The sequence below is a fragment of the Prionailurus viverrinus genome, chromosome A1 (assembly GCF_022837055.1).
Source record: "Prionailurus viverrinus isolate Anna chromosome A1, UM_Priviv_1.0, whole genome shotgun sequence".
In the NCBI taxonomy this organism is placed as follows: Eukaryota; Metazoa; Chordata; class Mammalia; order Carnivora; family Felidae; genus Prionailurus; species Prionailurus viverrinus.
In genome coordinates, this window is record NC_062561.1 from 92,076,932 (window position 1) to 92,104,154 (window position 27,223).

A 27,223-nucleotide genomic window follows, 5' to 3' on the forward strand; every position below is an offset into this window, starting at 1 on the left:
TGCCCTAAAGTTACCTTTAGGTCATTATACTACTATCATCTCCTCCCAGTGTGGGAAACAAAGGCAAAAGAAAAAAAATTCAATTTCCTTACAACTTACAGCCCACTGACAGGTCCTTGGGACAGGCAGAATGACTTTCCCCTAGGAGCTCAGCTGCCTGGATGTTGCCACTTTGCCAAGAGCAAAGGGCAATCTTAGCCAGAACCCCCAGGATCGTGTAAGTCTACTTTAACATAAAAATTCCTTTGGAAACTTCACATCTATCCCCACCCCCAAATATACGTTAGCAATCATCCTTCAAGCATATGGCCCACTGATATGCATCTGAAGGGTCTCATGACTGGGGTTTTATTAGACAGTAACAAATTACCTTTTCCTAACAAGTACTTGGAAACCTTGCTTCCAAAATTCCTTACAGACTTACTCTATCCCTGACCCCCTCCCAACTTGAAAGTGTATAATCAGTCACCCGTCACAACCCCAGTGCAGCTTTCTGCCCATAGGTTCTATTCCATGCTTTAATAAAACTACCTTTTGGGGGCAAATGGGTGGCTCAGTCGGTTGAGCCTCTGACTTCAGCTCAGGTCATGATCTCATGGTTCCTGGGTTCGAGACCCACATTGGGCTCTGAGCTCTCCGCACAGAGAAGAGCTAGCTCTCTGTGTGGACAGCTCAGAGCTTGGAGCCTCTGTCAGATTGGGTGTCTCCCTCTCCCTCTCTCTTTGCCCCTCCCTAATTTGCATTGTCTCTGTCTCTCTGAAAATAAACTTAAAAAAACTTATTTTTATTTTTAAAATTTATTTATTTTGCGAGACAGAGAGAGGACAGAAGTGGGGGAGGAGCAGAGGGGGGGGAGGAAGACAGAATCTGAAGCAGGCTCCTGGCTCTGAGACATCAGCACAGAGCCCGATGCAGGGCTTGAACTCACAAACTGTGAGATCATGACCTGAGCCAAGTCAGATGCTTAACTAACTGAGCCACCCAGATAATGCAATAAACATCTTTAAAAATTTTTTTAAATAAAACAAAAAAAATACCTTTTTGCACCTAAGACATCTCAAGAATTCTTTCTTGGCCATTGGCTCCAAACCCCAACATTTCCACATTGACGTACTCCTGTGGGCAGAGTCTTGGGACTTTTTTAAACATACAACATTTGCACTAGCATGTTGACAAGCTATTGACAAGGTAGGTATTCTAATTGAACAAAAGTGCCTAACAAAATATGTGTTAAGTTCCCTAATGTATCAAGCGCTCTGCCCCTGCCCCCTAGCGCACTGAATAAAAAGCTTCCTGCACTAACCCCAAAGGGAGATAGTGCTTTGAGATTTATCCTCCTGTCTGCTTACTTGCTGGAAGTGGTGAAAACTTGCTTCAACCAAGAGACGTGGGCTGGCCTATTGACTCACGCACTGCAATGGGGCAAAACTTTTGTGACAGGTAATGATACCACAGTAATGGATTGTGACAATAATGTGAAACCATCAGTTTTCCCAATTTATAGATTCAATCAATCCATTGTATCAGAATTTTTATTTACAAATTGGCATATTATTCATGTGAGTTGATTATAGCCAAAACACTTGAACAAAAATTCATAGGATACTAACTCTATCTTATCAACATTTCATTTCCTGCTATATTAACACAGGGGGTACCTGTGACCCTATTCTTTCCTATAACTGCCTCCATACATACCTGAACCTGCTCTTTCGCTTTTTCCCATAACACTTACCTTCTAAAATGCTATATAATTGTATTCATGGTTTACTGTCTGCACCCTCCTGCCCCCCACCCGACCAAAAAACAAAAATGTTATTGAGAGCAATTAACTTTGTTTCGTTCACTGACATATTTCCAACCACTTCCAGTGGCATTTGGCACATACCAGGAACACAATAACTTTGGTTCAATCAACGAAGGGAAAAAAGGTTTGTTCTCGTGGTTGTCTACTTGCCTACTATCATAAGGCACTCTCAGCGAACTTCAGTTTCCTTCCCCAGGAACCCAGAGCCACGGCCTCGCAGCCCAAGGAGTGTCACCCCAAGCCCGGAAGTGAGAACTGGGCACGTGACAAGTTCGCCTGGGCCCCGCCTCACCGACCAGCGTGGAGAACTACACCTCCCAGAATGCATGAGTCCTCGCGTGGACTACATTCCCCAGAAGCTTTGCGGCCATTGCTAACCCGCCTCCTTCCCCACCTCTCCGGACCTGCGCGGGACTCTGGGTATTTGCTGCCAGAGCTAACAGCTACGGGGCCTGAAGTCGGTCCAGTATTGCCCGGGGACAAGTCCCCTACCCGGGCTGCTTTCCGCTGGGGCAGCGTCGGAGCCTCCGCCTGCGGCGCACGGCCGGGGAGGCGCGGTTCCTGGAACCTCCGAGGCCAGGGCGAGGTGAGCGGCCGAGGGTCGGCCGAATGCGGGAGGGAGGGAAGGAGGAAGGACCAGGGCCTCGGGAGGATGCGGCGCCAGGGCGCGGGGCACAGGCCCGGGAGGCGCGAGCGGGGCCTTTGTGGTTGCAGGCGAGACAGGGGCCGGGCACCCCCTATGTGCCCGCCCGCCCAGCACCGGCCGTCCCGCGGTCGTGCCCGTGACCGCGGCAGGTCGGGCACTTGTCCCCACTGGCCCAGGCCCCCCTCCCGCTCCCTCCCAACCGGTTCCCGGCACGCTACCTGCCCGGCTACCTGCTGACGGCTGTCAGCGAACGTGAGGAATTGTGTTTCCGCCCCTCACCGGCGCCACTGCCCTCTGGACGGCGGGCGCAGAGATGCGTTTTCCGCCAGAAGTGAGTTGTCCGCTTCCCCCCACGGCAGATCCTCGACGGGAACCGAGGTTTTCAGTTTCTGCGTCTGTTCTCAGCCATAGCTGAGATAGCAGCCATAGGAAAACTGATGTCATCCCTTTCCGAAGCAGTCTTCTCCAAAAATCTGGAGATTCCTTGACAGGAGGGGAGTTGGGTGGGGAAAGCTTGAGGTGGAGAAAAGTTGTCCCATGGAGGCAGCGAGGTTGGGGCAGGTGTTCTGGAGGCGCGTGGTATAGATCCCGGTGCGCCCTCCCTGGCTGTGTGAAATGGGGCAAGGTGCTCCCGCTCTACCCTCGATTTCCTGATCTGTAGAATGGGGGTGCTGACAATGGCAGCTGTGCTGCGGGACTAAACCAGTGTTGGCAGTCCCTGGCATGCGGTGAGATTCAGTGAGTCGCTGCGGCTGCTGATAAAGTCCTACACCCTTTTTTTCTCTGAGCCAGAGCGACCTGGCACTTCTCTGGTCCTTTCTGCTCCCAGCTCCTTACTTCCCTCTCTGAGGGCACATGGGGTCATTCTCAGGTGGTGTGAGGATTTCAGAGCTGGTGATTCTGAGGGGGTTTGAAAGCAGAAGGGGCTTCTCCCTCCTGGCTCCCTTTTTCTTCTTTCAGATCTGCCTTCTGGAGACTCCACCCATCCTAAGGGAAGAGCCCAGAAAGAAGATATGGCTATTGGACAGAGGGAAGCAAGGTCTCAAGTGAGTTCATTGCTACCTAAGATTTAGAAACAGATTTTTTTTTTTTTTAATCCTCAAACTGAAATTCTCTACTCAGTACAATCTTCTGCAGGACCTGGAACTCAAGCCCTTTTTCCTGGCCCACCTTGTTAGATGGTGGATTATGTAGGGAATGCTAACCTCCTCCCTGCCAATGCATGTCTAATGTTTCTCTTTTCTTTTCCTAACAGACACTACTTTTTATTCATTAATCTCAATTGAGTGTATGATTACTAACTTGACAGGTAAGATGCCACGTGGGGGCAGAACAAACAAACGTGCACATTTGGCAGTTCCTTTCTGGCCCTGCTTCCTTGGCTCACCCTGGTCTCCCTCCCTACCCTTGGCTTTTTCTTTCCATTCCTGAGTTTCCCATTATACCTTCCCTAGGTTTCTCCAACCCATCATTTATAGTGTTTTTTCTCCCTCTTAACCTTGTGGATCATGTGCCTTGCTTCCGCATTCTCTTGAAAACTGTTCTTGACCTGCCATTTTCATCTTCATGTTGTGGAACGGGGGAGGGACCCCATCCCGGGAGGCCCGTGCATGAACAAGGAATAGCCGTGTTGGAGGGGACACAGTTGGAGAGGTCTCTTGACTGCGAGGGCAGAAAGAAGACTCCTCAGGAAGCAGCAGGGAGGATTTTGTGGGGTATCAGTAGTGGAGAGGCAGGGTATCCAGTGGCTGACAAGTGGGGCTTTTAAGCCAGACTGCTGGGTTTGAGCCCATCTCCTTGGTTGTTGTCTCCGGGCCTTGGACAAATAGCTCCATCTCTCTGCGCCTGTTTCCACACCTGGAAAGTGGGGATCACAACCATGCCTACCTCATAGGGCAGGTGAGAGGATCACGTGAATTCAAGTGCATGGAAAGTGTTTAGATCGGGCCAGGCCCTCGCAGATGGTCACTGTGTAGCAGCTCTGGGAGCTGATGATGTTACTGCAGTAATAATATCAGTGCTGACAGACGGGAACTGCCATCCAGTGTTTCCAGGACCCGGGAGATACGGGTCCTTCCATGACTCACCTTCATCTGACAGTAGCAGTTAATGTCCCGTGGGGGGACTTCCTGAGGGCTTTGCCTTTGTTCTCACTCTCCTGCCTGTGCAGCAATTATCATACCCATTTTACATATGGGGAAATGGAGGCTCAAGGAAGCCCAGTGACCTGAATTGAAACCCAAGTGTGTCTGGCCTCTCGGTTCATGCTCATTACTGTCCAGCCATTCCCCTGGTGCCTCTCTCAGAACTCAGGGCAGACCCGGCCCCCGTGTCACCGCCCGTCACTGTGACATTGTGTTTCGGACCCGTGAAACTCGCTAGTGTCTGACCTTTGGGCCGAGGCCTGCCATTGCACGTTCCGGCTGCTTTTCTCTAAGGCTTTCCTCTTCCATTCCATTGGAGCCATGTTGCTCTCTTGGCCAGAATCTTCTCCATCTCTGTGTGTGAGTGAATCCTCGTGGCATTCTCCCTAACTTCATCTGCCACCCTTTTGTCACCTGCACGGGCTTGTGTGTAAAAGTCAGTGACAGGGTGTTTAAGAGCAGAGAGAGAATATACCGAGTGCTGGGTTAAAGGCAGACTTGAGTTATTGTCCTGCCTCTGCTACTAAGAAAGTATGTGACCTGGGTCTTGACTGCCCTGGACCTTCTGGTTCTCGTCTCTAAAATGAGGATTGAACTGGGAAACGGCATACAGGCCTGTCCAGCTACACAATTTCATTGAGCAAATCATTGCACATGGTTTTCTTCTGGTCTATCAGTTGGATCGTAAATTCTTATGAGGGCTAAGATTATTTCTATATATCTATATTAACTATTTCTAAGTTACCTTATAGATGTATTGCATGCTCATGTTTAAAATTTCAGAGAATAGGCGTGCCTGGGTGGCTCAGTCAATTAAGACTCCAACTTCGGCTCAGGTCATGATCTTGCAGTTTGTGAGTTCAAGCCCCACGTTGGGCTCTGTGCTGACAGCTCAGAGGCTGGAGCCTGCTTTGGATTTTGTGTCTCCCTCTCTGTCTCTGCCCCTCCCTGCTTGTACGCTCACTTGCACTCTCTCTCTCTCAAAAATAAGTAAACTTAAAAAAATTAAATTTCAGAAAATAAAAAATATATACATAAAGAAGAAAGTGAAATCGCTCTTAACCCAGCATCAAGAGATAGTTGCTGTCACCCCTTTGGTATATGTCCATCAGAATCCTTCTCTATTCATTTTTTGTGTGAATACCTACGTACATAGGTATGCATCTGTTTTACCATTTTAGCTTTTTTATTGTGATAAAATACACATGACATTATCATCTTAGCCCTTTTTGCATGTATAATTCAGTGGCATTAAGTACATTCACATTGTTGTGCGACTATCACCACCATCCATCTCCGTTGTATAGATTATCCCATTTATTTCTTAACCCCTTGAGGTAGACATTGAGAGGCAGTTTTGCAGAACGGTTAAGAATGGAGCCTTGGACGTCCTCCAAATTGCAGTTTTACCTCTACCCCTGACCAGCTGTGATATTGTGATTCATAGTATGAAATATATATTTGGTCTTCATTCCTGTTCCTGGCACATAGGAGATTATAAGGGCTTGGAAGCTAAATGATGAATAATAGTTGGTTTTTATTCTTAAAATAACTTCAGAGCAATAAAGATGAAATTGCTGTGTTTTGTTACTCAAAACAAGCCATTTCAACCAAGCCAAAGTTGATATGAATGAGGTGACTTTTGAAAAGCCCCTAAGGATCCAGTCCAATCAGGGGAACCAACCTTGATTAGAGGGTTTGATCTTTCAGGCTCTCTACCCCAGCCCGGGGCCATTCATGCCTATGTAATGGCCAGTGATTTGATCCATTGTGCCTATGTAATGAAGCGGCCATAAAAACCCAGAAGGACAGGGTTCCAACAGCTTCTGGGTGGGTGAACAGTTGTCGGTGGGGAGAGTGGTGCATCCAGGGAGGGCGTGGAAGCTCCACACCCTTCCCACATACCTTTCACCTCTTTCCCGGGTCTGTTCTCAATAATATCCTTTTGGAATAAACCAGTAATCTATTAAGTAAATGTTTTCCTGCATTGTGGCACTTTCCCTGCATTTACCACTTGAGCAAGTTAATTAAATCTGAGGAGGGGGGTGGTGGAAACCTGTGCAATTTACAGCCATTTGGTAAGAAGCACAGGTTACCATCTGGACTTGGGATTGGCGTCTGAAGTTGAGGCAGCCTTGTGGGACTGAGCCTTAACCTGTGGAATCGGGCTCTCTCTCCAGGTAGATGGCATGAGAATGGAATTAAATCGTAAGACACCTAGCTGATGTCACACAATTGCTTGGCGTGTGGAAAACACACATGTCTGGTGTCAGAAGTAAAGCAGTATTGTAGTATTGAGAGTCGATACACAGGGGGAGTGAGTCTTCCTCTATACCAGCTGTTTGGTTTGGACAAATTTCTTTCTTTTCTTGTGTAAGGTGGGGGCAATATAGTACCTATTTTATAGGGTTGTTGTAAAGATAAGTATTTACACTAAAAGTTAATACAAATCTCTTAAGAAGAGCTTGGTCCAAAGAAAGCTTTCAATAAATAATAGCTATTTAGATTTCCATTATTATTGTCCTCTGGCTTCAAGACAATGTCTCAAGTTAGTTAACCTAACTTAAGCCTGCAGTGATTTTATCAGTAACAGCATGATAAACACCTTGGAGGTGCATTTTTGCACACTGTTCATTGTGATGCAAATATAGTAATTGTTAAGTTAAAAGATCCACACATTTTAAGTCTTTAAATATCTATTATCAAATTGTCATCAGAAATGTTATTCTAATTAACATTCCCACTAATGTCCTTAATTCCTCCCCACATCTCCTTACATACAGTGTTTAACACAGGGCCTGGTTAACAATTCATGCTTTCATGAACACTTCAGTATATATTTGTCACTGGCCAATTGTTCATTAAACAAATGACCTGAAACCTTCAGAAACCAGAATAACATCAGAAGCATTCATGGGAGCCCATCTACCCACCACTGCCACCTTCTTCACTCTGTGTGATGGGAGGTCCTGGGTGAGCTGGGATGGCTTGTCATTACAGGTGTCACTGACGTTCGAGGATGTGGCTGTGCTCTTTACGCGGGATGAGTGGAGAAAGCTGGGTCCTTTTCAGAGAAACTTGTACCAGGACGTGATGCTGGAGAACTATAGTAACCTGGTCTCATTGGGTAAGGAAATTTTCTCTTGTAGATAAAAAAAAATTCAGAAATTAGTATAAGTCAGCACCTGCTTCCTTGGATAAAAGGCATGGGTCATCAGAAACTTCAGTTGAGGGGCACCTGGGTGGCTCAGTCAGTTGAGCGTCCCAACTCTTGATTTCGATTCAGGTCATGATCATGATTTCATCATCAGGTCATGTCATGGAGCCCACACTCAGCATGGAGCCTGCTTGGGATTCTCTGTCCCTCTCTCTGCCCCCTACCCCATTCATGCTCTCAAAAAACAAACAAACAAACAAACAAACAAACAAAACAAACAAACAAACAAAAAAAAAAAAACCTTTAGTTGAGTTTTACCCTTAGGTTTGTGTCAGATCACCATAAACAAATGTTAAACACATTTTCCCCTCTTATAGGCATGGAATTACCCCACACATGGAAATGAAGGAGGTAGTATTGATAATCCTCCCCTTTCCGGTCTATAATTGCACATTAGAAGTTTCCTCACAGTTTGGGAGTCATTTCACTGATTGTTCTGGGGTTTGTTTGCACCCCTCTCAACAGAGGGCTTTGTTCATTGGACCTACCATTTACCTTTCTTGCTTGGCTTTCCTAGGGGTCAGCAAGCTTTTTCTGCAGAGGGCCAGCTAGAAGATATTTTAGGCTTTGTGAACTACATTTGGTGTCTGTAACATATACCACCATGCTCAGAGGGCCATACATAAACAAACGGTGGTCTAGACTTGGCCTATGACCCATAGTTTGCTGACGGCTACCATCGTAGAAAGGGAGTCAGTGTTTCCTCATCTTCAGCAAGCTACTTTGTTCATAATAGGTACCTGTTTATAAGTATTTTTATGAAATACTTATAAAATTATGAAATTTATCGTCAAATTGTTTCCATACAATACCCAGTGCTCATCCCAACAGGTGCCTTCCTCATGTTTATAAGTATTAACTTAGTGTGTACATCTAACATATTCCCTCTTCTATGGAAAGCTAATGTTATTAAAGCTGCAGATTTATCATGTTTCCCTAACATACAACTATTGCACAGCCATGTCCTACAGGTCCCTTGCCTTTCCCCGCACTATGCCCTCAACATCGTGGGGGCACAGCTGGAGCACCCCCAGAAGCTCTTTGTAACATACCCTGAGTTTTCTGCTCAGGTCTATGATGCCTCTTTGAGTCAAAACAAAACCAAGTCTTTTTTGTCTCTCTCTCTCTTTTTGTTTGTGTGTGAGCAGGACTCCTGTTTTCCAAACCAAAAGTGATCTCCCTGTTGCAGCAAGGAGAAGATCCCTGGAAGGTAGAGAAAGAAAGTCCTGGAGGCCCCTCTCTAGGTGAGTGGCTGGGACGGAGGAGCCCGGGAACTGCTTTGGGCAGCAGTCTGTTTACTAAGTGACGGTGGGGCTTGGAGATGTTGGTTGGGGAAGCTTCTCTGTCCTCAAGAAGTGGCGGGGAGGGGACACTAAGGCCCCAGACAGGAGCCTCCTCTTATTCTGCAGGAATCACTTCCCAAGTGAATCTCTCGGGATCTCCTCTTATTCTTTCCTATTCTCAGAGGAGGGCGGCACATCAGGTATTCAGTCAGCAAACAGTGTATTTGAAGAATGGCAAAGAATTCATTCTGATAGAGGCTCAGAGGATGCTTGTGAGACAAGGAGCTGAGAAAGGAAAGGGTGTCAGAAAGCTAGCAGGGGCCATGTTACAATGTGCTTTAACAAGATTCTTGGAGATGGACTGTCCCATGGAAAGAAAGGATTTTAAGCAGGAGAATGATATGGTCTTGGTGTTTTAGAAAAATTGGCCTAAATCTGAAACAATGTAGAGGTCTTCCAATAAAGGCATGGCTTAAGAAGCTGTGGCAAGTCCCTTGCCCTGGCATAGAGCACCATGTCAGACAAGAGCACGCTGGTATGGCCAGAGCTCCAGGGCAGGTCACAGAGCATGATGGTGATGTGCCCCCATTTGTATTTAAGGAAAATTATGTGGCTGTTTGTATGTATAATATGTGTGGAAGTGCAGGGAGAAAGGTTAGGGGACACACCTTAGCTGGTAACAGTAGTCCTACTTGGAACGGAATCGAGAATGGGGGCGGGGGTGGGGATCAAGAATGGGCAGGATGAAAGAGGGCTTTATTTGTGTGGAATCTGAATATTTCACAGAGAATATATTCATGGAGTCCTTATGCAATTTTGTTACTGAACCAAAGTGGGCTGACTACTTGGTGAGGTGTAGACAGACTACACCAGGTGGTACTGTCTCACAGGGTCAGCTTTATTTGTAGAAGCAAGGAGATTGTGGAAAATAATTTACAAAGCCACATCTCCAGGAACAAGGGAAATAAGGCTGCTTTTATTAGGGCTTGGGATGGATATAGAGAAAGGGATTCTAGCGCCATAGAGAGATCAAGGTCACTTCTGGCACTGTGGATTGATCTGCTCAGGTGATCTGCTCAGGTAGCCTCCTCAAATGTTTCTTTTTCTGTTCCAGCAGTTAGTTTGTCTCTAAAAGGTAAGCAGGCAGGCAGGCAGAAGCTTTTAGGAGTTTAGTTCCTAAGTTCAGGGGGTCAAGGTGGTAATAATTGGAGTTTATTTTTTTTTATTTTTTTTCAATGTTTATTTTTGAGAGACAGATAGAGACAGAGCATGAGTAGGGAAGGGCAGAGAGAAGACACAGAATTCAAAGCAGGCTCCAGGCTCTGAGCTGTCAGCACAGAGCCTGACGTGGGGCTTGAACCCACAAACCGTGAGATCATGACCTGGGCCAAAGTCGGACGCCCAACTGACTGAGCCACCCAGGCACCCCAATTGGAGTTTAATAAGAATGGTCACTTTGGAAGCATTGTGGGGGATAGATTTAAAGTGAGGGAAAACCTGATGTGGAACCTTTCAGAGACACTTGCAGTCATGTTGGCAAGATGTTTCTAAGGTCTGTGCAGTGGGGCCCAGGAGGGAAGACAAGGGGCCCCTCTGTTGCAGGTGTAGCCAAGTTCACTGTGGGGTGGGTCTCACTTGAGATGGGAGTGGAATGCTCCAGTAGAGATGCTGGTGGACAGTCCTGTGAGGTGTGTAGGGACTGGCAAGTGCCATGGGTACAAAGGTGGCATTTGAAACCTTGAACTGACCCAGATAAGGGCACAGAGGAAATTTCACCATTTATAAGGTGGGTTAGGAAAGAAGAATGTGTCTGAGCCTGAGAAGTCATCAGAGGAGAGGAACAGGAGAGCTGATGAAAGTCGGGAAAGGAGAGCTGATGAATGGGAGGGGGTAGGCTTGGGCTCTGGAGCATCCAGGTGCAAACCCTCACCCATGGCTTTCCTGTCCCATAATAAAGGGTGAATGAGCTCTGCGCTGGGCACTGGCAATGCGACATCGGACAGAAAGACATAGGTCCTGCCGGCTGGGGGTCATGTTCCAGTGGGGACACAAGTGCTCAGGAACTGAGTAAAGAGAGGGTATGGAATGACAGCTGGTCAGGACCCCACGGGAAAGATGCAAAGTGCTTTGAGAGCACGTGGCAGGAGGGGGAGCAGAGGGAGGAGAGGGGTGGGAGGCCCGGGGGTGCAGCCAGAGTGGGGCAGGTGCAGCAGGAGGGGATGGGCCTAGCAGCAGGAGAGGTGAAGGCGTGGAGGGAGGGGGGCCTCATAGGCAAAGACTTCCCGAGAAGGTGGGATCTGAGGATGCAGAGAAATAGTCCAGGCACAGAAAAGGGCATTTGTGTTTGTGCAGACAAAGGAAGCCAGCAGGTGCTGATGGGAGCCAGGAGAGAGCAGCAGGGACCAGATCCCACTGAGCCAGGGAAGCCCGGACACAGGATTTGGACTGTGTCCGAGAGCCACACACAGTGCGTGAGGAGTCGGAAGTACCTGGCCACGGACCCGGGTTTACCCTCTGCAGAGATCAGCCTGCAGCGGACAGGGAGCCTGTTGGCATGGAAGTGAGGACTGGTCCCGGCTGTCCTCAGGTCCACACGAGTCAGTGACGGCCCCCCACGCTGTGGGCCCCACAGAGGACCCGTGGGATGGGCAGATGTATTCCCCAGCCCCCAGGCCCCAGTAGCTTTATTCCTACAGTAAGTTGAGGTTTTTGATGTGGGAACTACCTTTGTTTTTTGGTTTTTGTTTTTTGGTTTTTTAGCATTTATTTATTTGAGGGAGCCAGAGAGTGTGTGAGGGAGGGGCAGAGAGAGAGAGAGAGATTGAGAGAGAGACAGAACCCGAAGCAGGCTCCAGGCTCCAAGCTGTCAGCACAGAGCCCCACTCAGGGCTCGAACCCACCAACCGTGAGATCATGACCTGAGCCCAAGTCAGATATTTAACCAGATGTTTAACCAATTGAGCCACCCAGGAGCCCCGGATTTCTTTTTTTTTTTTTTTTTTTTTTTAACACTGACTTATGGAATCAGAGTTCTCTGGAAGCTGGTAGAGGCCACCACGAAGTGATCAGAGAATGCAGGCCATCAGGGAACCAGGTGGGGTTGAGGAGGGTCCTCAGTCCCACTGTTGGGTGTGAGCCGGGTCTGGCATGGAAGGTCAGAGGAAGAGCAGGGCTGCCTTTGCCCTGACCTCAGGAGCCTCTGATCCATTAATGAATCTGAGTGAAGTGAGTATTCGTTCAGTTAAAGGGAATAGATAGTGTGACTGGAGTCCAAAGCTGTCCTGAGAGGCTCTGGGGCCACCGGGTGGTGGGGTAGGAGTCCGGTCAGCCTCCTCCTCCATTCTGGGGAGACGTCCCTGAGGGTAGACCGTGGGTGGACGTCGGACGGACATAAGGACATCACAGCTGACCAGTATGTGGGTGTCTCTGGATGGAATGAACTCCCTCTCTTCCCTCAGAGGTGGAAGTCACATGGGCCACCCTGGGAGTCCGGGCATGTGGCTGTGTCTGTCCTGTACCCCTGGGGGGTTGGGGGGCTCCATCTGCCTGGACTGAGGGGACCTCAGAGCAGCTTCCCCTCCCAAGGGCAGCTCACTCCCCTGCGAGCACGGGTGAGGGAGCCGGTGTTCATGGGAGTGCCTCGGCTTGTTCACTCTAGACCCAAACCAAAACCTTCCCCTTGGGCAGCCAGTGATGGAAAAGCCCGTGCTCCCGGGGTAGGACTCCTAGAACCTCTAACTGCCTCCAAATATCCTCTTTTTAAAAAAATTACTTTTATTTCAATACTATTCACAAATAGGAAAAACAAAACAAAAAGAACAAAAATGAACTGTCATCCCAGGTATGTAGGCTTTAACTTGAGAGATGGAAGGAGATGGCACGCAGGGTGTGTGTCTCTTCTGAGTCTCTTGCCTAAGAAATGAGCCTAAACTGTAATCACTGAGGTTGTGCTTTTCTGGAAGAGTTGTAATAAGGTGATACACATCATGAGTTTGCTTTACACCCAAAAGCCGAACTATTCTGGAAATCTAAACCTCAAAAAATGCAGGGAGGGGTACCTGGGCGGTTCAGTTGGTTGAGTGACTGGCTCCTGATTTCAGCTCAGGTCCTGATACCGTGGTTGTGAGATCGAGCCCTGCATGGGGCTCCTTGCTGAGTAGGGAGCCTGCTTGGGATTGTCTCTCTCTCTCTGCCCCTCCCCTGCTCACTCTTTCTCAAAATAAATATTTTTAAAAATGCAAGAATGATCTAGGTAAACAATTACCTCCAATGAAAATATGTTCTTTCTCCGTCATTTTCTCTTCCTTTGTTATCTGAACGCAAGAAGCCTTGTAGGGTAGACTGAACCTGGGCCACGTGGTCAGCCAGGGGGCCACCTGGGAGTTGCCTTCCACCCACCAAGCTAGGACTTGTGCTAGGATTGCCCCTGCACAGGGGGCAGGGGTCTTCTAATTTGCACGAAAGTGCTGCCCTTAGCAGCCTAGTGACCCAGCAGGTGGTAGTTTAAAGAGTGAATATCTTAAGAGGTGAAAGCAGAGCCCAGGTGCTCCGGAGCCATGTCCAGTATGTTCAGGTCAGTCTTGTCCTTGTCCCTTTCACTCCCCAACAAGACCCCTGCATGGCCCTGCACCTCCCTACTGCCACCAGCATCTGTTCTTGTAGCTGCCAGAATGCTCTATTAAAAGGTAAATTATGGGGCAGCTGGCTGGCTCAGTCAGTTGAGTGTCCAACTTTGTCTCAGGTCATGATCTCACAGCTTGTGGGTTCGAGCCCTGTGTCCAGCTCTGTACTGACAGCTCTGAGCCTGGAGCCTGCTTTAGATCCTGTGTCCCTCTCTCACTCTGTCCCTCCCCTGCTCATGCTCTGCCTCTCTCTCTCTCTCAAGAATAAATAAATGTTAAAAAAAAAAATGTAAAAATGCCAGGTCATCTCACTCTCATGCACAAACTGCTCATGGCTTCCATCACATGGAGCACAATCCAGAGTCCCCAGAGTGGCATCTGGAGCCTACATGGTCTAGCCCTGGCTGTCTCTTTACCTTCCCCTCCTTCTGCTCTGCCCTTCATCTGAGGACTGTAATCACTGTGGCCACCCTGCAGGGTCAGGCAAGCCAGGCAGACTCCCACCCCGGGGACTCTGCACTTGTTTTTCCCTCCCCATTCTTCTTCCTGATGTCCACAAGCCCACTGACACTTCCTTGAGGTGGTACTTTCTTGAATAGATCCAGCTCAATTCTTGTTGCCCTCCCTCCACATCCTGTATCCCCCTCACCATGCTCTGTTTTCCTCAGGGTGCTTCTCATGGCATGATAGTACATATTCATTCATTATCCCTTCTCTGGACTATCAACTCCCTCAGGCGGGATTGTCTGATTTGCTGCCATTTCCCCAGTACCGAAAACAGTGTCGGTCAGAGTACGCTTCCAGTTAATGACTATGTGAATGACTCAGCTAGGCTGGTGGTTATGGAGACACAAAGAAGTGAGCGAATCTCAGAGACACTTGGGAGATCAGAGAAGCAAGGCTTGGAGATGGATTCGATATGAAGACAAAGGAAGTGGGTTATCAGGGGAGCTTGGTTTGTGGCTCTTTCTGGGATGGGTAATGATTTCATTCACTGAGATAGTGACCCTACAAGGAGATCAGATTTGGGGGGTGGTAGAAATAAGGTTTTGGATGAATTAAGTTGCTTTTGATTGACCCAGTTATGCCAGGGGAGAGGTCAAATAACCTGTTAGATTTGGAGTACTACCCCTCAAAATATAGACTGGGTGTGAAATGTAAATTTGGGAAATCCTGGTCGTTACTGGGTAATTGAAACAGTGGGTGAGTTTGAATTAGTCTATGGACTGGGTGCAGAGTACAGTAAGAGCAAGAAAGGGCCGAGAACTCAATCTCGAGGAACTCTGGCATTTCATGGCCAGGTGGAGAAAAATGGGCCCACAGGGAAGACAAATGTAGGTATCCTGCAGAAGGAAAAATTAGGAGGCCTGGTGTCCTTGAGGTCAAGGCTTACAGCAGGTTGGTAACAGTAGAGGTGGGGAGAAGTAGAGGAGTGTGAGACCCATTTGGATGGTAGAATGAACAAGTCTTGGAAATTGATTAGCTGCGGGAGAGGGGTTAAGGATGCCTCTTAACAGTTTTGATTACAGAGACAAGGGTTTATACAGCTTGGAGGGAATGATCACGAATTCAGTTGTAGGCATGCTGAATTTGAGGAGTCTTTGAACCCTCTAAGTTACTATGTTCAGTGGGCTCCTGTATAATTGGGTGTGGAGAACGGAAGTCTTGCTTAGCGTATATATTTGGAATAGAAGCTGGCCTGTGGAAAGGGTGCAGAGCAGGGAGAATTGAGGTCCAAGGACTAAGCCCTGAGGAACTCCCAAGGATTGAACATCACTAGGACAACGAGTACACAAAGGAGACTGAGGCTGGAATGTGTAGCTTAGGAAGAGAGCGTCTCCAGGAAAACAAGGGGTCACTGTCAGACACTGCTGAGAAGTAAGTTAGGTGGGAACTGCAGAGAACATTTTGTCTCAGCCACATGGAGGTCATGGCTGCCTTAGCGCGGGTGGCGGTGAGGACAGAAGCCAGAACAGAGCCCCTGAGGGGTGATGGGCAGGAGGAAGTGAACAGGTGCAAGGTACTGTAGAAGATCAGATTTGAAGAAGAGATAGCAACAGCATTGAAAGAGCCCTCCTGTGCATGTAAACAGACATTTCTCCGTATACTTCCGTTTTCCTTTGTCCACTCTGGTTAGAGCACACAGCACACGTTATTTTGCCCTTTCACCTGATGTGTATTGAAACCCTCCATGGCAGCACATAGAGGGCTTCCTCGTTCCGGGGAGTAGCTCTGGATGATGTTGGCCCAGCAGGTCTAGTTTGGACTGCGATTTGATAGGTGGTATGATTGCTGATTTGCATGATGGGTATCACTTTAAAGCTGTAAAGCTGTACCTTTACCCCCTACCCGTGTAAAGTCCGTGATGTATTACAGTGGGAGCCCAAATGTCCTTCACAGCAATCTGGTTGAATAAACTGTGGCACATTCACACAGACTTCTGTGAGGAAGATTTCTGTAAATTCCACTTTGGGGTGATCTCCACAATTTATTAAGAAGTGGGAGAAAGTGTAGGAAGTGTAGAAAATAGTACTTTTAGCTAAGGAGAAGGAGACACCAAAACAGAAGTGTCTATTTGATTAGGTTGTTTTTTAAGGAGGGAAAAGCAGGGCACCTGGGCGACTCAGTCAGCTGAGCGTCCAACTTCGGCTTAGGTCATGATCTCCCGGTTTGTGGGTTTGAGCCCCATGTCAGGCTCTGTGCTGGCAGCTCAGAGCCTGGAGCCTGCTTCGGATTTTGGGTCTCCCTCTCTGTCCCTCCTCCATTCGCGCTCTGTCTCTCTCTCTCAAAAATAAACATTAAAAATAAATAAAAAATAAAAGGAGGGAAATGCCCCTTCCCCACCCTCCCCCCACCAAAAATAAAAAAAGTAAAAGCAGATCAATAAAAGCGATTATCTATAAGGTGAAGGCAAAAAAGAAAAAAGGATGAAGGTCACTTAGAATTTTAAAAACTGTTTTTTTTTAATTTTTTTTGAGAGAGAGAGAGACAGAGTGCAAGCTGGAGAGGGGCAGAGAGAGAGGGAGACACAGAATCCCAAGCAGGCTCCAGGCTCTGAGCTGTCAGCATAGAGCCCAACGCGGGGCTCAAACTCACGAACTGTGAGATCATGACCTGAGCTGAAGTCGGACACTTAACCAATTTAGCCACCCAGGCGCCCCTATCACAGCAGTTTGAATAAACATCCTTAGTGATTTCTAGGTGTGATATTTTAATTTATAACAATATATATTTGGTCTTTGTCCCTGTTTCTGGCACAGAGCTCCCAAAACTCTCGGAATTTCCTATTGATGAGAGCAATAATGATCACTTGTTATGTTGGTGAGGTGACTTTGGGACCCCACCTAAGAATGGGCTCTGGTTGCCAGGAGAGCCAGCTGTGATTAGAGGGTTGGCATTTTCAGTGTCGTCTCCCTGACCTCCGGGGAGGGGAGAGGACTGGAGGTCAAATCAATTGCAACGGCCAATGATCCAATGATTTAATCAATTGTGGCTTTGTAACAAAGTCTCCATAAAAACCCAAAAGGACAGAGTTCAGAGAGCTTCCTGGTTGGTGAACATTTGGAGATTTAGGAACAGTGGTGCACTCAGGGCATGGAAGCTTCTCTTTCCCCTGAATACTGCCTTATGCATCTCTCATCTGGCTTTTCCTGAGTGACGTCCTTTTGTAATAAACGAGTGATCTAGTAAGCGAAATATTTGAGTTCCGGGAGCCATGCTAGGCAATTAAAACTAAGGAGGGGGTTGTGGGAACCTCCCAATTTATAGCCCATTGATCAGAAGCACAGATGAAAATTTGGACTTGCAACTGGTATGTGAAGGGGTCAGGGGACAGTCTTGGAGGACTGAGCCCTCAACCTGTAGGGTCTGATGCTGTCTCCAGGTAGCTCGTTGAACTGAGTTGAATTCCTAGGTTGTGGCTTGTTGGTAGTGTGGGAACTGCCCGTCTCCCCCCACGGGAATTAGTGCACAACTTTTAGTTAGCTTATAGGCAATAATAACTTCAAACAATAGGTAGGGCAGATCTGAGGACCCAGAGGTTGTCCTGTGGGACCAAGAGGGTTGTTGGCTTCACACAAGATAGAAATCAAACTCAAGCAGAGAGGAAGTGAGAGCAAAAGTTATTGAAGATACAGAGAGTGCACAGATACAGAGTGTCTAGGAGACTCAGGGAAGAAGAGTGTCTCATCTTTGCTTGGGGTGCAAGGCTTCTACTAAGGACAGTGGTCTGGTGTGTGCATGCTTTTAGGCAGCCAGGAACTGGTCGAAACAAGGACAAGTGCTCAAGTGCCCTCTGTGAGTCACTTATTCCCTGGAGCCAGGAGTCTTGGGTCAAGGTGTCTCAAGTCAGTGGTCTTTAAAGTACCTGAGGACTCTGCCCCATCTCTCCTGAGATGTTACTTGTTGTGCTGGAAGACTCCAAAGATAGCATTAACTCCTTGACCTTTACAAGGAAGACATACATTAAGGCACATGTAAGGCGGGGGTGCAGGTCATGGCAAGAATAGAGGCAGGAAAAAAAAGGCAGTCCTTAATGGGGTCCCTTCAGTTTCCTGATCTCAGTAAGCTTAAGTGGTTATGTTTACAAGTAGAGTTCTTATCTTTGAGAAGCATGTTCTGACATAGGATGGGTGAAATGATAGAGTATCTGGGACCTACCTGGTCCCCCCGCAACACACTGGAAGAGATGTAGGGGTGTGCAGTACTGTGTTCAGCCTGCTCTAAGAATCCCACACTGCGTGGCTTCACCAGAGATTTAGCGTCTCACAGTTCTTGAGGCTAGAAATCCAAAGTCGAGGTATTGACGTGGCCGCGCTCCCCCTGAGACTCTGGTACATTCCCTCCTTGCTTCTGGGGGTGGCCCAAAATCCTTGTTCCTTGGTTTACAGCTGTGCCACTCTGGTTTCTGCTTCTCTTGTCACTTGGTGTTCTTCCTGTGTGCCTTCACACGGTCTTTTCTCTGCGCATGCCTGTGTCCACACTTCCCTTTTATAAGGACACCAGTCATACCGGATGAGGACTCAGTGATCACATCTTAACTTGATTAACTCTTCAAAGACAGTTTCCAAATAAGGTCACACTCTGAGTTACTGAAAGTTAGGACTTCAGCCTATCCTTTTGGGGGACACAGTTCAACTCCTAACAAGGCATTAGATGAAACAGCATTTGTGATGGTTGAAGCCGGCTTGGAAATTCACTGTACAGTTCGCTCTACTTTTTGTATATGTTGAACATTCTCCATAGTAAAAAGCTTTAAAAGTTAGAATTAGCAACAAAATTTTGAGAACAGCATTTCTTTTTCACCAACACAGACATGGTGGAGGTATACAGATGTGTATACTACCCCGTCATGGTGTTCTGTATAATTCCTGGCATGTAGTTCCCTCAGTCCTTGGATTTTAGTAGAAAGTCTCTGAGACTGCAGTGCGTATGATGTTTTTATAGGAATAACGTTGAATCTGGGGGAGCCTGGGTAGTTCAGTCGGTTAGGCATCCAACTTTGTCTCAGGTCATGAACTCACTGCTTGTGGGTTCCAGCCCCATGTCAAACTCTGCTGACAGCTCGCAGCTCAGAGTCTGGAGCTTGCTTTGGATTCTGTGTCTCCCTCTCTCTCTCTGTCCCTCCCCCTCTGAGCTCACTCTCATATAAACATTTAAAAAAGTAAAAAGAAAAAGAAATAACTTTGAATCTGTCCACCTACAGGATAAGGTGGGAACAAAGTCTGGAAAGCTGGTTGGAGTTCAAAGATTTTGATGGTGCTTTAGGCCTCACACTATCCAGCCTATATCTAAGCCTTTAAAATCCCATCTTATATGTTTCTGCCAAAAAACTAACCACCACCTGTACCCCTTCCCTACTGGCACCCTCCACTAAGGGTAGTTTGGGTGGTGCTCTAAGCTCACATTCATGTCCATTTCTACCTTGTAATTTTGTTGTAGAAATTATCACATGATGTGATATCCTATTTCTTCTTTGTCTCTAATACCAAACTGGGAACTCCTGAACTGTTTCTTTTCATTAATGGATCTGGGATGTCTTATGGATCACCAGTGCCTAGGATAGAGGTATATTATAGGTGCTTTTTAACTTTTTGATAAATGAGGCACCTGGGTGGCTCAGTCAGTTGAGCATCCGACTCTTGATTTTGGCTCAGGTTATGATCCCAGGGTTGTGCAGTCGAGCCCTGTGTCTGGCTCCATGGTGAGCGTGGTGCCTGCTTGGGATTCTCTCTCTCTCTGTCTCTCTCTCTCTCTCTCTCTCTCCCACTCTCCCTCTCTCCCCTTCCTTCTCTCCTCCTCCCTCCCTCCCTCTGCCCCTCTCCCCACTCACATGCTCTCTCTCTCTAAAAAATAAGTCAATAATAAATCCATCCATCCCATGTCCAATTTCTTGTTCGGCTTTAAACAAGATGTTTCAAGAGCATTTCTCTACTTGATGTTTCTATTTTATCACCTCCCCTTGTTTCCTGTGTACACCCCAGTGGGGCTTTCTTCCTCGCTATCCACGAAAAGCATGGTCACTAAATCCCATACTGTTTCCATCTTGGCACAAGCAGGGTTAAGTTTGTAGTCCCCACATTATTTGCCAGAGTTGCTCACATACTCCTTCCCTGAAGTACTTTCTTCCTCTGGCATCTGATTTTCCTCCTTTTCTTGACTTCTAATGTTGCCATGCCTAAGTGACTTTTCAGTTCTTCAGCTTTAAGTAAAATTTATCTATGGAGGACTCCCAAATACCTGACTAGCTCTGACCTTTTCTTCAGGCTCCAAAATACATAACAACTGAATGCCTCAGCATCTTCCTTCAAGGTCTGTGAAAACATCTCAGCCACAACACACACATCTGAAATAGAAGGCCCCCTCACACCTGCCCCTCTCCTGGTCTTCTGGTAGCTTGTGCAGCATTCATCGTTTTCAAGCCAGAAACCTAGGCGTAATCTCTTAGCTGCTTCATTCCTGTTCAGCACCCCACACATCATCCATCAGCAAGCCTGGTCCTGCTACCAGTTCCTGAAATGATATCCTGCTGCATTATCTGTGCCTCCTCTATCCCCTTGCTCAGCTGCCTAACTACAGCAGCCTCCTGAGTGATTTCTCTCCTCCCTGCCTCCACTTAGGCCCCACCAAGTATTAGATACTCGACCTCACATGTGAATTGTTGAAGATAAATTTGGAGGATCTTAAGGAAGTTTGGCAACATGCTAAAATGTGGATTTTAAAAAGATTACTCTGGCTACGGCATGGAGATTAAACTACTAGATACCAAGACTTGAGGCCAGAAGACTAGGAGACCATGGCACAAACAGTGAGACATGAGAAACAAAATACCATTTAGGCATCTGACCCAGTGCTCAGGGCTCCAGTCTTAAGTTAGCAAGACTGAGTTGGAGAAGGGATGAGGAAGGTGTTGGCAAAAAGTAAAAATGCTCCTCTTTCCCTTACAATAAATAATAAAGACACGAGTGCAGGTAAAATTCATCAAGAAGGTTGTGCAGAGTGGGGGGGGCGGGGGGGGGGTTGCGGATTCCAAACCATAGGGGATACCAAATATTAAAAAGGGAACAGAAAAAGTTATTCATGAAGGAGACTGAGAAGTAAAACTAGTAGAAAAGAGGGGCACCTGGGTGGCTCAGTCGGTTAAGCATCCGACTTCGACTCAGGTCACTATCTCATGATTCATGGGTTCAAGCCCCACGTCAGGCTCTGAGCTGACAGCTCGGAGCCTGAAGCCTGCTTCGGATTCTATGTCTCCTCCTCTCTTTGCCCCTCCCCTGCTCATGCTCTGTCTCTCCCTGACTCTCAATAATAAATGTTAAAAAAAAATTTTTTTTTAACTAGTAGAAAAGAAAAAGCAGAATATATTATGTTCACCAAGCAGAGAGAATTTGTACACAGGTGAGAAAGGGAATGTCAGATAGGAATCTCAGACACAGTGAGATGCAAAGGATTTTTTTTTTAATTGTCAAGTTGGCTAACATACAGTGTATACAGTGTAGTCTTGGCTTCAGGAGTAGATTCCCATGATTCATCACTTACAACACCCAGTGCTCATCCCAACAAGTGCCCTCCTCAGTGCCCATCACCCATTTTCCCTCCCCCATCAACCCTCAGTTTGTTTTCTGTATTTAAGAGTCTCTTATGGTTTGCCTCCCTATTTGTAACTTATTTTTTCCTTCCCTTCCCCCATGGTCTTCTGTTAAGTTTCTCATTCCACATACAAGTGAAAACATAGGGTATCTGTCTCTATCTGACTTACTTCACTTAGCGTTAATACCCTCCAGTTCCAGCCACATTGTTGCGAATGGCAAGGTTTCATTCTTTTTCATTGCCGAGTAGTAAAAAGATTTTTCTTTTTCATTGTATATATAAACCACATCTTCTTTATCTATTCATCTGTTGATGGACATTTGGGCTCTTTCCATAATTTGGCTATTGTTGATAGTGCTGCTATAAACATTGGGGTGCATGTGCCCTTACGAATCAGCACTCCTGTATCCTTTGGATAAATTCCTAGTAGTGCCATTGCTGGGTTGTAGGGTAGTTCTATTTTTAATTTTTTGAGGAACCTCCGTACTGTTTTCCAGCATGGCTGCACCAGTTTGCATTCCCACCAAGAGTACAAGGGAATTCCCCATAGGAGCCTTTTAAATAGTTACCTCTAGCCCAGGAGAAGATGCCAAACTAAATGCACAGCCATTCCCCTAGCAAAATTTAATATTCTCAACTGCATCCTCTCCCAATTTTAAGATTTGTTGAGTTCAATTCTGTTTTGTTTTGTTTTTCACCACTTTAGCACGTTAGGTCTCTTTTACCTTTTTACATTTATACCTGCCTTGTTTATCTTTGACTCTTTTCTACACTGTCTGCATAGCCTCTTTTGCTTGATGCATGAGCAAGGCTGCCTTCCCAGCTTCACACACCTTTTTGGCATCATGCCTATCTCTGGCACCTCTGGATTAACTATAACATGTTTCTATTTGGACTGGCCATGAGTGTAATCACCCATTGATGAACTCCCATCACCCATGTAATGTCCTGTCCGGGAAGGTAACTTCAAGTGCTTAAATCGTGTGGGTGCGTGCGTGTGTGTGTGTGTGTGTGTGTGTGTGTGTGTGAGAGAGAGAGAGAGAGAGAGAGAGAGAGAGAGAGAGAGATAAGGAATTGAGAATATTTGACATTGTTCCAATCAGGAATATGTAAGTAATTAAGGAAAATTAGCAACATTTCATATATAATTCAGATGCCATCAGGAGTTTCTGTAATTGGGCATGTTAATCTGCTTGTTGCAGAGAACACTTATGGTAGAAAAGAAAGTCTTATATTTAGCTGTAGGTAGATATATAATTATATCTAATACAAAGGTATGTAAGAATAAGGGCTCCTGGGTGGCTCAGTTGGTTAAGTGTCTGACTTCGGCTCAGGTCATGAGCTCACGGTTCATGGGTTCAAGCCCCATGTCGGGCTCTGTGCTGACAGCTCAGAGTCTAGAGCCTGATTCAGATTCTGTGTCTCCTTCTCTCTCTGCCCCTCCCCTGCTCACGCTCTGTCTCTCTCAAAATTAAACATTAAGAAAATAAAGAGGTATAGAATACATATTTTTAAATCCTGTGGTAAATGCTGTAATAAGGGGAATGGAGTGTGGAAACTCAGTCAAGAAAGGACTCTGTTAACTTCTGAACTGAATCTGAAGTATACAAAGGAATTTGGCATGAGGGAAAGTAGAAAGGACTACAGATATAGATTACGCACAATGAAGAGAAAGGTTATGAAAATAATTTTGGAGTCTTTCATGGCTTTGGACTCTGATCCCAGACTACCTTTCTGAACTCATGCTCCCCTGGTCACTCCTACACTCACCTTCTTTAAATAGGTTTGTTTTATTCTTTTCTCCACCCTAGTACTTCAGTTCCCATTGATTCTTTTTCTATATTGCTTAAATCTTAACGTTTTCCTCTTATGTTTGGCCAGATACCAAGACCTTATTTAAATACCATCAATACTTATTTATTCTCTACAGTTGGTCTCAGTAACCAAATACTGTATCACAAAAAACATCTTTAGTTTTTTCTTCCCCTCCAGGGTGGAAGGGCAGTCACAAAACCACGAAGTCAACTCAAACACAAGATTCTTCCTTCCAAGAGCTGATAATGAGAAGATCCAAAAGGAATGGACCCTGGGACTTTAAATCAGAAAAACCCTGCATTTATGAATACAGAGTAGAGAAAAGGCAAGAGAAAAAAGAAAGTGTCCAGACAATTTTAGTCACCCACAAAAAAATCCTTGCTGTAGAAAAAAGCCATAAAAATGCTGAATTTGGCCAAAACTTCAGTCCAAAGTCAGTCCTTGTTAAGCAACAGATGGTCCCCAGAGAAGAAACACCACCAAAATGTGAAATACAAGGAAACCGCTTCAAACAGAATCCGTATTTACTTAATCAGCCAAAAATCAACACAGCAGAGAAACGCTATAAATGTAGTATATGTGAAAAAACCTTCATTAACACTTCATCCCTTCGCAAGCATGAGAAAAACCACAGTGGAGAGAAATTATTTAAATGTAAAGAATGTTCAAAAGCCTTTAACCAAAGTTCAGCTCTCATTCAACATCAAATAACTCATACTGGAGAGAAGCCCTATGTGTGTAAAGAATGTGGAAAAGCCTTCACTCTTAGTACATCCCTTTATAAACACCTAAGAACCCATACTGTGGAGAAATCCTATAGATGTAAAGAGTGTGGTAAATCCTTCAGCAGGAGATCTGGCCTTTTTATACATCAAAAAATCCACGCTCGAGAAAATCCCCATAAATATAATCCGGGTAGGAAGGCATCCGGCCTTCCTGGATGTCAGAGAATTCACCTCAGAAAGAAGTCCTATTTATGCAATGAATGTGGCAACACCTTCAAGTCTAGTTCATCCCTTCGTTATCATCAGAGGATTCACACAGGAGAGAAACCTTTTAAGTGTAGTGAATGCGGGAGAGCCTTCAGTCAGAGCGCATCTCTTATTCAGCATGAAAGAATTCACACTGGAGAAAAGCCCTATCGATGCAATGAATGTGGAAAAGGTTTTACTTCGATTTCCCGACTGAATAGACACCGAATAATTCATACTGGTGAGAAGTTTTATAACTGTAATGAATGTGGTAAAGCCTTAAGTTCCCACTCAACACTGATCATCCATGAAAGAATTCACACTGGAGAGAAACCGTGTAAATGTAAAGTGTGTGGGAAAGCCTTCAGGCAGAGTTCAGCCCTCATTCAACATCAGAGAATGCACACTGGAGAAAGACCCTATAAATGCAACGAGTGTGGGAAAACGTTCAGGTGTAACTCATCCCTTAGTAACCACCAGAGAATTCACACAGGAGAGAAACCGTATCGATGTGAGGAATGTGGTATATCTTTTGGCCAAAGTTCAGCTCTTATTCAGCATCGCAGGATTCATACGGGAGAGAAGCCCTTTAAATGTAACACATGTGGGAAAACTTTCAGACAGAGCTCATCACGGATTGCCCATCAGAGAATTCATACTGGAGAGAAACCCTATGAATGTAACACATGTGGGAAACTCTTCAACCACAGGTCATCCCTTACTAATCATTACAAAATCCACATTGAAGAGAACCCCTAGAAAATAGATTTGCATGTGCGAAAGCCTTAAACCAAAGCTCAGCAGAATACATGCGTAAAATACAAATGTAATAGATAGGAAAAATCTTCCTGTAACCTAGGCCTCATCAGATTTTGGATTCCAAGGATAAGCCTTGACTATGTAATAGATAATGAGGAAAGTAGAAAGTGTTCGTGCCTATCAGGCACTTTTAAAATAACCTAAAATGAAGAATTCACAACCGGAGACCCTTCCGGCATTTGTAAAATAATTGTTCTCTTTCTACAGCAGTGTATGCTAGAGGTCATATGTGATTGTCATAAACATCTGGGTGAGGGGAGGTGTGCCCTGGATTTTTCATTAAAAAGACATAAATCAGTAATACTTCTTTTTTACAACTAACACTTAATAGCATATAAAAGATGCAATCAAATTATACCCTTCTAGAGGAAAGGACCAAATAAAAGATAAAAAAAGAAGAAAAAACTATAAACTACCTCTTAAGTTTCTGGGGTTTGTCCTTTTCCTGACCTGATGTCAAATTTTGTGCATGGATTTCATTTACAAATAGAAATAAAAGTCTGTTCTCTTCATCCTTGGTCCTTCTAGTAATTGCTGTGAATTGGGAATTTTCTAACCAATCACTCATTCTGTTCTCAGAATTTATTATTTATTGTGAAGTCGTTTATCATGAAAGTATACCTGCTATACACGGAGCTGTCATCCTAGGCACATTAATTAAGCAATTATTTCAAATTTAAAGCTATTAAATATACATGAATTCATAGTGGAAAGAGCTATCCAAAGAAGTTTCATGAATCTAATACCTGTGCCAAAAGATTGAAAGATATGTCAATGATTTCATGACATAAGTAGGTTTTCCACTTAGTATGCTCACGTGTCACACAATTTCGGGAAAACAAAAGGCAATTATAAACAACTCTGTTTTTGTTTTTGTTTTTGCCCTAGTTCTGGGGCAGCTACTATACTGCACACTGGTAGTCTTTAAAAAAATTTTTTTAATGTTTATTTTTTGAGAGAGAAAGAGAATGCGAGCAGAAGAGGGGCAGAGAGAGAGACAGAGGATCCAAAGCAGGCCCTGTGCTGAGAGTGGAGAGCCCATTGCAGCCCTCAAACTCACAAACCATGAGATCATGACCTGAGCCAAAGTTGGACACTAAACCAACTGAGCCACCAGGCGCCCCTACAGACTGGTAGTCTTAAGAAGAAAGACACAGCTCTTAGAGATGCCATGAATTTGGGGGAAGGGGATGGAATGGAGTTGAGAGACTAGCAAACGAGGAAGAAAATTATGTCATAGTATGTAAATATAGCTTTAACAAGCAAATTGATAGATTATGACTGTATTGCAATGCAGATATGTTAGGGGTTTGCACAGGTTGAAGAAAGAGAAGATGGAACCTAGCCAAGGAAACCTGGAGACAAAGCTTTCCAGAGGCAGTGTGCCTAAGCCAGGCTTTGGAAGAATAGGAACTCTTCAGAGGGGGAAATGACCATTCTAAATAAGAGGGACTATGCATGTGTAAAGGTACAGATTGGTAATAATAAGGAACTTTGTGCGAACTCAAGTACAGAACTGAGGAGTAAGAGAATGATCTGTTACAAGTTTGAGGCAAACACAGATGCCAGATAACAAAAGGCTTATTTGCCATGTGAAGAAGTTAGAATTTTATCCTAAATTGATGGTATCAATTAAAAATGCTGAAGGAAGGGGACCTGAGTGGCTCAGTTGATTGTCTGACACTTGGTTTTGGCTCCAATCATGATCTCATAAGTTTATGGGATGGAATCCTGCCCTGGGCTCTGTGCTGATAGAGTTCAGAGCCTACTTAGGAGTTTCTCTCTCCCTCTCTGCCGTCCCCCTACTCTCT

General features: G+C 45.7%; 1 protein-coding gene across 1 annotated transcript; it reads left to right on the forward strand.

The window, feature by feature from the left end:
• The first annotated feature begins 2,205 nt into the window (after nt 1–2,205).
• LOC125160905 (zinc finger protein 354A) lies at nt 2,206–25,924 on the forward strand. Its single transcript, XM_047850360.1, has 5 exons — nt 2,206–2,393; nt 3,414–3,499; nt 7,598–7,724; nt 8,963–9,058; nt 23,800–25,924. The coding sequence occupies exons 2-5, from the start codon at nt 3,467–3,469 to the stop codon at nt 25,350–25,352; spliced, it is 1,809 nt and encodes a 602-aa protein (XP_047706316.1). The 5' UTR covers nt 2,206–2,393; nt 3,414–3,466; the 3' UTR covers nt 25,353–25,924.
• Nucleotides 25,925–27,223: the final 1,299 nt, after the last annotated feature.